This window comes from Aplysia californica, unplaced genomic scaffold (genome assembly GCF_000002075.1).
Source record: "Aplysia californica isolate F4 #8 unplaced genomic scaffold, AplCal3.0 scaffold00001, whole genome shotgun sequence".
NCBI classification, from domain to species: Eukaryota; Metazoa; Mollusca; class Gastropoda; order Aplysiida; family Aplysiidae; genus Aplysia; species Aplysia californica.
Window position 1 is genome coordinate 3,954,723 of NW_004797271.1, and position 12,209 is coordinate 3,966,931.

The following is a 12,209-nucleotide window of genomic DNA, read 5'->3' on the forward strand; positions in this document are numbered from 1 at the left end:
AAAAAAAAAAGAAACTTCACAGACGGTTAATTTCCAATCATGAATTTTAATAAATATTGGGTACACAATACATAACTCAGCACATCATTCTATGATACAAGAGGCCTTGTCCAAATAAGCTCATTTTTACTTTACTGTAGAGAAAAAGCTATCAAATTCTATCACACAAACCTTCCTTAGTCATGGTAAATTGAAATCTATTTTAGCACACACTTTTCTCTTGAAGTCACACTCACACATGATGTACACCCGAACCATATGCACGACTAAGTGTTCTTGAGCCCGACACCATCATTTCATTTTGGCGATACAAATAAAAGCCAATGGAACAAATTGCAACATAAAAAATTACATACATAACAAGACCTAGCAAAAACGTTTATGCAGCATACAGAAGCCCCCCCCCCCCCCCCCCTTCAAATAAAATTCTCCATAACCCACTCATCTCAAGACTGTTGAGGACCTGCAAATTTCAGAATATGTCACACCACAGCCAGTAAAGCCACGTGCACACTTGGGAAATTTCCCCACGTCACATAGCTGTGAATAGGCTAAAGCAAAACTTTTCACCCCTGTCTCTCTTCACCATCAAGTTACATCACACTTACTGTCTAAGAACTACTCCCGCATTACCATAAAAGCATCCACTTTACAAAAGTAAGTCAAAATTTGCACATTATAATATTGCATTGGTTTCAATTCAGTTACAAAGACAATAAAGAGCAGAAAACATAATAAAATATACAATTTAAAAGATGCAATTAACCTAGAACCAAATCTTATAAACTCGGAGAATAAATTCACAAAATTCTGATTGTATAATAAATACATACTTTCAAAATTGAGTAGCTCATTGATTTCATGCAACCAGCTACCTACTGTCTGTACAAACAATACTCGGGATAAATCAACTCCCAACACTTTGCAACACATCATGGCAATGTGAAACTACACAGGGATGAATGAACGAATGCATTATAATTCTCTTAGACACATCACAGGCAGAAACTATACATGTACCATTTGATAACATTATCTCAGAAAAAGCTGATTCTGCTCAACAACAAAAATTGTGTATGTGTAATAAATGGCCACGGGAATAATGTTGGGACAAAGGCTAGACAGCGCCACTGGCACATGATACCTCTGCACTATTTATTGGATAAAGCCTAATACTAAGCTGCAAACAAAATGATTTTTACAGATTCTATTTACCAGTGTTAAAGAAAGCTAGCAACCATAACTGAAGACCCTTGTCTGTGGGGGGGGGGGGGGGACATTTCACTTTAACCAAGGTCCAACATGAACAGTTTTGTGACAAGCGACATTTCCAAAGTTTTGCTGAAACTAGTACCGCCGTATCTATAACGGTGAGGCACATTCCACAGTCAACTTTTACAAAACATGATTTGTCCTCTTTAAAGAACTGCAGAAAGCTACTTTTTTTTACATAACAAGACAAAAGCAGCAGACCTATTTTGACAAACCGCAACATATCCTCTGCGAGTCTTCTTTCCTCGAGTCACGCGACTTTGCTTGTGGTCTACAAAAGTTTGTCGGCAATTCTTTCCCTTCCTTAAAGTATTTAAGTGGATATGTCGCGTTTTGTCAAAAATGTGTGGAGACCTCATCAATTAAAAGGATAAGAATCCAACAAAGATTTCATCAATTAGCAAACATCAACTAAGTGTTACATCGGGTTTACTTTAAAACCAAAGTTGCTCAAGATTATTTAGTAAATTATAGACAAAGAACAAAAATCTTCATTTTTCTTAAGACCGGAAAAATGAATACATTATGTTTTATCGCGAAACTGTTCAAATATACATAATTGTACAAAAGTATGAACCCATTTATGGCCCATGTAAGAAACATGTGAGCAATTGTTCTACTGACCAATAACCACTAGCCTGAAAACTAAAACACACAATTGCCAAGGGGTCTAGGCTTGCACACCCCTGTTTGGCTTTCCCATCTATTTTGACAGCACAGGCTTACTTGTATTTGTTACTTTAAGCCTCTGTTTGTGATTTGGACTTTTCACAACTTCTGGAAGAAGGCTAAAATTAGGTTTGTTTGGTATGCTTCTACTTTTGTCAGGACTCTTAATGGGACTAAAGTTCAGTCTTTGAGGGCTCATGTAATTAAAAGATACAACATCATCGACCTGTTGTATTGACGAGCCTACAGAATCGTCACCTCTGCTCCTACTTTTAACCGGAGTGAACGTGTCCAGGGCCTCTATACATTTACTCTGGGTGTCTTTTGACTTTAAGTCATTGGACATCTTTTCCCGGACACAGGACTTTTTAGGGGTTCTCTTGTCACAGTCTGGTACTCTGACCCTTTTTGGGCTAAAGCTAATGTTGGGACTCGTGAACGGAGACATTGGCCCTCTACGTCGAGGACTGCGTGTAGTGTCAGTCCAGTTGGTGGACGGCGTGTAGCGTAGATTAATCGAAGTACTAAGATAGGTGTCACATATATCACCCCACGAGGAGTCAGTCCCAGCTTTGCCCGGGGAAGAAAAGGAAGGGACAAACTTGAGCAGGTCGCCAAAGTCATTCGCAGGGGCCCCTTCCAGAAGATCCTCGCCACACTCTTCATTAGTCTTTGTGCAGTTTGTCCGAGTGGTCCCCTCATGACAAATGGTAGAGTTCTCCGTCAACAGCCAGTCTTTGCTCTCTGAAGCACCGAATTCCACCTCTGAGGCTTCAGTGTACGTGATGTCAGACGGAAGGTCATGGGCTGACCCGGTGAAACCATCAAAGGATGCCACGTCCTGCTCGCTTTCAAGAAGCTTGGCCACACTCCTGTCCGACACTAGCTTCCAACTGTCACTCAGTTTCACTTTCTTACCAGACAACAAAATATCTTTCCCTTTAACACTTTCTTCAATGACTTTCTCCTTATCCTCAGCATTCGCTACATTTTTCTTGGGAGTGGACGACTCATTTCCCTTCCGTAAGACTGGAGGAGAGGGAGGTGAGCCAGCTTTATTTTCAGTCACTTCATCAGAGATATGAGTAGCTTTTTTCAAATCCTCCCCACTTGTCTGTCCACAGTCAGCTACTTTAGAACCCACATTACAGGTACGCTCACTTCTTGATTTCTCAAAGTCTAGTTTTCTTCTCTTTGAGGCACGCTTTGAATCTGAAAGCACTTTGGCTTCTTCAGACTGAGTCGGCTTACAATCAACACTTTCCTCTGTATTCCCTGGAGTTTGTGAGCCAGTCCTGTGCCTCTTTCTGCCTCGGAGAACGGGCGGAGAAGGCAGTAAATCCACAGACCCAGTGTCACTGGTGGCAGATTGTGAAGGTACTGTCTGCTTCCTTTTAGACTTACTTTTTCTTGTTTCTCGCCTTCTTGTTTTCTTATCATCCCTAACTAGCCTTTTCTCTTCAATCGAGTTTTCAGTTTCACTGTTCAAACTACTGATGACAACATCGTCTTCTAGAATAGTGGAGGAGAATCCAGCATTGTTCGGCTCTCTCCTCAGTCGCAGCCTTAATCTTGGACTCTCTGCAAGCTTTGCACGGGGAGAATTTACACTATCTTTCCTTTTCACAGTAGAAGCTTTTGGACTGTTGCAAGAACTATCATAATTAGGCACACATTCTCCAGCTAATTTCTGTAATAAAGTATCATGAAAGTCCTTTGAACTTTCAACGGTGCTACGAGATTTTTCATTGTGAGATATCCCCTTGTCATTAGCAACAGTTTGCGTCGTTTCCTCTCCCACACACCAGTCTCGGTTTGAGCGGAACTTTGCCCAGTTGGCCTCTCCACCTTTAACAGAATAAGCAGGAAAATATGAACTTTTCCTCCTGATCACAACAGCTGTGTTCCCACCATATTTTGAAAGTTTATCTTTCCTAGTACCTAACCTACCACAACCCTGTGTTTTCAGTCCCTCTTCACGCTCACTAGCAGTAGAGATGTTACTGCTCTTCAAGGCGGATATTCTCTTGGGAATATTCAAGAAGTCATCATCAAAATGGAAGTTCGGAGACATCTTGTCCACATCATTCCCAGCCTCGAGACCGAGAACCTCTTCGCCTTCCCCGTTATTGGCATACTGGCCCTTGTGATTGAACAGGGTGCAAGACCGCCTTTTCTTAACACTTTCTGCAATGTTGGGCACTACAACCACACAAGAACCTGCTCCCTGTTTGTCATGGTCAGCAACACCAGTTCTGTCACGGGAAGCCTCCAACGCGAATGCAGACAGGTCATCCATAGTTTCTGGTGATATGTGACAGGTAACTGCATCAGCACTGACCTCAGTGACAGATTTCACGGAGACATCTGCCTTTTTCGACTTGCAACCTTTTTTCTCTGTGAAAGACATTACATCCTCGAAAGCACTATCTTCCCCCGTCCCATCATCAGCTGACAGTTCTGATAAGTACGTACGATTCCTCCGCTTCACCCTATCTGCAATGTTTGGCACTACAATACCCAACTCCTGTATAGCCAGTTCTTCACCGCTATTGGCATAGCAGCCTTCATGGTTGAACAGTTTACATGACCTACTTTTCTTTGTAACACTCTTAGCAATGAAATCATCAGACGAAGAGCTTGTTTGACAGTTTGGCTTGGTTTCATCACATTGCACGCGGGGAGTCTTTCCAGCTTCCTTTTTAATACCAACGTTGACAGATTCACTTTTCCTACCCTTTGAATGACTTTCTCTTACATCAGCTGTCTCTGGCGAAGACTTATCTTTTTCTGTCTCTGCTACGGAAGTATGAGTACTTCCCTTAAATAGCGACAGCCTACAACTACGCGACTTTCTCCTCTCTGTCCTGCTTTTTCTTGATTTCTTTTGTTGGCAAAATTTCTCACACTGTACTTCTTCAGCTTCGGGCACCAACTTCTCAGGTCTGTCTTGATCGCCATCACCAGTCTTTTCCACGACTTCCATCTCTTTATCTGAATCCTCTTGTGGGGCTGATTCGGAGGGAACCCTTTTTTGTACTTCTGTATTCTTTGAAAGGTGCTCATCTTCTGCAAGTAAGTTACCTTTACTGGGATTACTCCTTGTCATCCTTGGAACAACTGGCATATCTTGGTCTTCAGTAACATCAGCCTGCCTCTCATTCACACTGCATTCTGGCTTGAAATCAGTAATTTGATCTGGTACTTCAATACAGGATTTTCCCTCTACATCAGTTTTCACGTCAGGATTTCTGGTTCTTTGCTTCACTCTATCAGCAATGGTGGGAACAACAGGTATAGTATCTACATCTGCACTGTTTTCAAACTGCCTAGAAGGAGAAGTTTTAGAAGGGTCGTATAAGCATTTTTCAACCTGAATTTCAAACTTCTCTAAGGCTAGGAAATTTGGAGCATTTTCTCCAATGTCTGTACTATTATTCGGAATACACTTAACACCACTTTGTACAGTACCAAGGTTATTTTGGCTTGGAGATGGTGCAGTTTCCCCAGGTTCAACCCTGTAAGAAGGAAGTTTACAGGAATCTTCCTGCAAGCTCTTATTAAGACTCGCCAGCTGCATGTCATTTTTAGAGATAATTAGTCGAGTATTACCCTTGAGATGGTTAGCGTTTTCAGGTACACAACTTTCACTTTTCTTCTCTTTATCATTCTTCACACTGAAACTGTTTCCAGAGTCCTCACTCTGGCCGGGACACGGGGTGACAGGAGCACTTTTATCATCAGGTGCTTTCATGTTCCTAGATCCTACTTCCAAACTATTGGTTAATGACCTGTTCACTGAACTAGTTTTCCTCTGTTCTGCCCCAGGAGATTTCTGACTGAAAGTCCTTGACATACTGGGAGAAAACAGAGAAGCATTGTCATCACAAAGAAAACTAGCATTGCTATTGCACGAAGATGGTTGTAAACTAGCCATCGGGGAATCCCTAAACACTAAAGAGCACTCTTGCATCCGAGGTTTTTTGGAAGGCGTAGGCTGTCGTCTCCTTGGAGATGTAAACAGTCCGCTGGGAACTGGTTTGCGTATAACCACAGCTTGAGGGCGGTCCACAGCACTGGGGCTAACAGCTACATCTGCACTGGCAACCTCCACATTTGAGACAAAATCGAGATCAGTCACTGTCAGCTGCTCTTTGGATGGTGACACCTCAGGCTGTGGGGTATGTAGATCTATGGCCACTCCTAGAGAAGGATTTCCAGTTTTCTCCGTTGTCAGAGGGGAAACCAGAGGATCAGGAACTTGGGTAATACTTCTGGCAAAATCCTCTTGGCTGAGAACAAAACAAACAAACCAGAATAAATTATGTGACAATTTATCCTTACAGAGATTGTCATAATGTACTTTGAGAAAAAAAAATAGTGCTGGTAATGAGCAGAACTGCCAACCCACATTTAGTAAAAAAGAGTACAATTGATGGTGAAAAAGAGTAAGATTAGGTTAAAAAAAAAAGAGGAAGATCTTAAATAATAAGTTTCGGCGCCTTAGTCATAAAAAAATTATACAGTAGTCTCAGCCCTAACGCACGGTGCTCGGGAGGGCTCTTCAGCGTGTATTTATACGGAGTGCATTTAACGGGAGGAGCTACCCTTGAGGACCATTTTCTATGTCTGTTGCCCAAGATCAAATCTAAGTACACATATAAGTTAAGCATAGTAAAATCTCTTGATGCGCCATTTTTTTGGGCACAGCAACAACGGTTACTATGGAAACGGCCGCCATCTTGAAAATAAACAATGAATTTCAAATCCCTAAGGATTTCTTATTTACCAACCAAATTTGACCAAATGTGGTGAGAGTATACCTGAACTAGACCCTATCAGAGTAACAGCAAGCTTATTTCAATAAGTGCAAAAGAAAAAAATATATGAGAATTTTCCCAAAGTATAAAAAACTTTTTAAAAATTTAGGTTGCGTAATCGCTTGCCAATGGAAAAGTGTTTTTGTTTTCGCAAATATCTCTCTGTTACATTGGTGGCAGCCTTGCCATCTATGTTTCCTGAAAGTTTCATCTCAAAATGATGAAAACTAAGGAAGGAGTAGGGAAAAAACGGCAAAAAAATTACATTTTGCGAAAACTATTATTGTGAAAATTCACTATATTAACCCATCGTCATGTTTTTAAAGGCAATTTACGTGGAGAATAAACACTTTCTCAAATGTATCCATGCTATTTTTGGAAAAAAAACTGGTTGATCTTGAAAAATCAGCCAACAGAAAATTTGCATAGCCTGACCCAAAATCTGCAAAATCAAGGGTCGCTCCTCCCCTTAAGTGAAACTGTGCAAAGGGAGGAAGAGACGCAGTCATCTCATGCTTTGATATTCTAGTCATCTCCCTTGAAGGGTGTGGGTCATTTTGGCCGAAAATGCGACGACACGTGATTGTTTTCTGAAGGATTCCCCAACTGCGGTTAAGAATACGGGGTGGGGGGGGGGCGCAGAAAGACAGACTCAATGTAATGGCATGCACCATAAAAAGTTTGGAACAGATAGCATAAGAAGAAACTGTTGGTGATAGTCAAAGAGACAGCGACCACCCCCGGCCGTAATATGGTCGACATCAGAATCACAGATCTCTATATTCAGAGAAACATTTCTCTCGTGATTTGTCAAAAAAGTTCGTAATAAATTCTTCGAGCATAGCTGATAAGGCTATCTTGACTAATCTTTAATCATTAAAAGGCCTATCTAGTGTTTTACAGCAGTCGTGCGTGTTGCGCATCATAGGCCTAGGTCTAACTTAACATTACATGAAGCAGTGCTTCCACCAGCTGAAGAAGAAAAGTAAAGAAAATTCTGCTGGGGGTTCAGGAGGCGAAGGCCCGAAGAAATTGAAATTTAGTGCTTTTAAAGGGTTGAAAATGGCATTTGGGAGCTTGTTTGAAGAGATTGCCTGCAAACCATAACATTTATTTTTTTTACCAACATTTTGTCTTGTTTGATTTCTTCACCAAGATCTGCATAATATATTTCCACTGAAGGCAATGTTTAAAAACAGGTTCCCCTTCCACTGCTACTATAATTCAATTAATTTGTCGTCACATCATTGATAAAAGGCAAACCTGGGAATATTGAATAGAGATGTACCTTCACAATACAGTTACCCGGCGTATACCCTTATTTTCCTTAATTTTCACGCCTGAATGTCACATGTCACAACCTCGGAACATGACTTCGAATTATTCTTGACTTTAGTAGTTTTAGGCTGGTTTTAGAATAAATTTCTTTCATGGCGACCCTTATCGTGTTAACGTGCCGTAGAAACTTCGTATTGATCATTTCTCTAAATCTGGACAAATTTGTAGAAAAGTTTCTTTCTGACAGTAATTTTCTGTCTAAGATCAAAAGTCAAATAGGCTCTCGGACTCGCAACCGTAAGGTCGTGGGCCCGACGTTGTGTCCTTGGGGAAGGCACTTTACACGAATTTTCCTCACTTCACCCAGGTGGGAATGGGTACCCGGCTATAGACAGTGAAAGATCTTGTCAGTTTGTTAGTGTTTGAGCGCTTAATCAGCTGCTTGCACTGTATGCTTCCCGGGAAGCTGAGAATGTTTCGGAATGTTCTATGGTCTGCTGGGGTAATAATATATAGTGTGAAGCGCATAGAGCCTGCTGTTGAGCGGGGACATGCGCTATACAAATGCTATTTATTATTATTATTATGATTAATTTACTTGATCAACGTGCAGATTTTCCAGCCACTGCAACAATCCGAAGACAGACAGATGAAATGAGTGAATGATAGAAAGGAGAAAATTGGCACAAAAAGTTTGCCAGATTTTGATCAATCCACAGGTAAAAATGTACTGCCGACCAACCCGCAATGAACACATGGGGCATAGTGGAATAATGGCCGATTGCAGGAAATGCGCAATCTGGCAGGTTTCTATAACATTAACTTATATTATTGCCAAGAGAATTACCGTAAATATCCATAACTTATACTAGTACTGGACGATACGAAGGCGAGTACGGATCTTTTGCTACGAAATTTCGGTAGTCCTACGTTGTCGCAGCTTTTTACGGAGGGAGACATCTAAATTATACAGTAAAAAAACGCCATATGACAAAGTCTGCTTTTGTATGGCGTGCGTTTAGGTGGAGACTACTGTGCTTACAAAATTTGTATCTCCCAATACCAGAGAGTTTGTCCAATTTCCGAAAGTTTATTCAATCAGTTGCTTTCAAACTTTAAAAACTTTCAAATCACAAATATGGAATTAATCAGATCTAAACAAATAAATTTTATAATACTGTGTAGAAACAAGCTCACTGAAAACATGTGAAAGTGATGTTTGGGTTGTTAGATGGGTTATGAGCGTCTAAATGGGTCATGAGTAGTAATATCTGCTGCAATTTCATTGGATGAACAGGGGAAATGTTAGTACTGATGCTAATGTGTTGATGATAGATACAAAGAAATATAGCGGTACATAGACACAAGCAAACCGTCCCGCACACATTTGTCCCACTTCGTACCCGCAGCACAGCTCACGCGGTAAATGCAAGAGAAATTTGCGGGGCAAGCAGAAGAATAATATGGAATCTAAAACCCTAGTGCTACGCGGCTGACATGAAAAAGACGTACAATATATGAAAAAGTCTTATAAGCGTACAAAAGTTAAAAAAAACACCCGTAAGAATATACATAATTTTCGCATGCGGTTGGCAGCTCTGTAAAAAGTATGCGGGTTTGATACTGGTTGCAAAACTGCATCTTATTAAGTTGATTTGCATTTGATAACATCAATCACACTGAATCTATTGACCTGAATGGGACTTTGCCCTTATCACAGTGCAAAGAATTAGGGAAAAAAAGCGAAAATAAGTGCAACCTCCAAATACTATAAACACAAGAATTTTTCTTTATAATAATAAATAGCATTTGTATTGCACAAATTTCCGCTCAACAGCAAGCTCTACGCTCTTTATACCCTGGCAGACAAGACAGCATTCTGAAACTATCTAAACTTCTTTTTCTTCGTTTAAGTATTTTAAGTCTGAAATTATGAGGGGTTCCTCACATAAATGACACAACATAACCTTGAAGTCAGTTTTAATTACATTTTGTATATAAGCAAAAGTAAGGAAATGATTACGTACCCCTTATCAGAACTGATCTGATCACACTGTTTCCGTAGACAATGCTGAAGTAATACCGACTGCAGAAATGTGATGGTTGATGGAATGATACCAATAGCCTTGTCTAGTCCTTCATAATTGGACTTGTCACGAATAAAGGCTTTGTGCTCCTCACCACTCACATGCTGTGGAAGACACAAATGGGCATTGTCTTAACAAAACAAGACAAAAAGAAATACACTGAAACCTTGACAAAGCAAAAATTTCCGGCACATTGTAGACTACTTGCAAGTAGAATTTTCTTGAACAAGAAGCGAGGCCAGCTGGGGAAAAACCCCAGAGATTCTAACCCTAAATGTCAACTGAATTTTTCTCTGGTCTGCAGAAGTAGGCAGGATAGGTATATGCACAATTGTAACAGTCCAAGACAGCCACCTGTTGCCGGAGGGGAAAGTGGTTGTCTTAGACAGGTGGAGGGCTTGGACAGTGCCATAAAAATGAAAAAACACAAGGGTAGGGGTCGTTTGTACAGATTACCCTTAGCAGGTTCAACTGTATATGTAGTAGCTTACTGTCTTACACCCCACCCCTGCATTTTATCACATAAGGAATTTACTACACGATATGCCAGATTAGTGCAGCAGTAAAAAAACGGGTAAAGTAGAGAAAGAAGACAAAGATAGCTGGACCTCATGAGGATGACGAGCATCGCTAGGGGGTAAGATCAAGGAAGGCATGACCACTACCACAACAAATTGGTACACTTTCAAGCAAACCCTTTCTGTTTGACCAGCATGCAGTAGCCAGTGAAACGAGAAGAAATATTTCTGCAACCTGATCAGCTTATAACTGATACCCTGCTCCTCTTTCATCCATCTCATCAACCCTGATGACCTTCATCCAAGACAAACACCCTGTCCTGGGCAGAAACCTATTCAAAGACGATTTTTTTCTAGCATTCTTACTACATATTGCACTTACTCGTGGAACGGAATAAAATATATAAGGCGGAAAACACAGTAGAGGGCAAAATGGCACTTTCTGTATTCTGAACAATTTCTCAGAAATGGGATACCTGTGTGTGTGTGCATCTTTAGTTGATATCGTAGAGTGAAGTTTCGAGAAGCTGGGAGAGCAACATTTTTGTGAGTTTTTACTTTTTGTGAAAGTTGTGGTTTTGTGAAGTTCCTGGACCCATGGAATGACAACAGACAATGTTTACTTGAAAACAGAACACATGGAGAGTCTAATTTATTTTTTTCATAATTTTTAATGTTAATTTTGCTAAGAATTTGTTCTAGAATGATAATAGTATGATTTGGCATTAAAAACATGAAATTAATCACGATTTTTAAAAAAAATATTTGAAAAAATCCTAATCGCCTGCATTGTCGGCATGTGTCTGTCGCTTTTTCACGTAATTCTAAATGTTGTTAGTTTTAGCATATTTTTAGTCCTAGTTGTCATTAAACATGTTTGACAATGTTTTAATCATAACTGCCATAATTTGCATAGAAAAAAAAACAACAAGAAAAACTGATTTTAAAAGATTTACGGCTATTCATTCACGATCATCCGGGTTTCCGTCGCTCGTATTCTACCGGGTGAACAAACTGGAATTTGCGTTCACGGCACAACGATCTCACAGTATTTGTCCAAAATGAAGTTTTTAACCAGTTCTAGGCCATAGTTTCATCACTTCTCTTCATTTTCTAACATTTATTGTTAAATTAAGTTTGAAAAACGCATTTTTCATGTCTGTCGTGCTCCGGTCGGACTTTGCGCAGGTCGAACAAATAAGACCCGTGAACAACCAAATGAGGCTAAATCTAAGTCTTAAACGCGATTTATCTTCCCCAAATATCACGAAATGTCAGTCATTATCCATGCTTGTTTCACTTTCAGCATAAATAAATCTTTAAATTGCTCCATGATGTGAGATAATCGCCTAAATCTAATTTTTTCGTAAGTATGACACAAAATCGCCGCGCAGGCAAGAAAATGGCGGCCCCGTGATCCGAACGGGGGAGGATGGCATTTCAAAGATCGTTATGTCGCGATGTTCAGAATAAATTAGATAGGCCTCGGTCTACTTGGATTTGTTTCCAATGAATTTTAGGGGGTTTTTTTTATATTTTAAATTTAATTTAATGAACAAGAAGAG

General features: G+C 40.2%; 1 protein-coding gene across 1 annotated transcript in view; it reads right to left on the bottom strand.

The window, feature by feature from the left end:
* Positions 1–1,753: 1,753 nt before the first annotated feature.
* LOC101863146 overlaps positions 1,754–12,209 on the bottom strand; it is a 30,068-nt gene continuing 19,612 nt past the window's right edge. Inside the window, exons 11-12 of the mRNA XM_005088937.3 lie at positions 10,067–10,230; positions 1,754–6,233 (exon numbers count right to left, since the gene is read on the bottom strand). Of these exons, the coding sequence (XP_005088994.2) occupies positions 1,976–6,233; positions 10,067–10,230 (4,422 nt within the window). The 3' untranslated portion in view covers positions 1,754–1,975. The remainder of the gene's footprint in view (positions 6,234–10,066; positions 10,231–12,209) is intronic.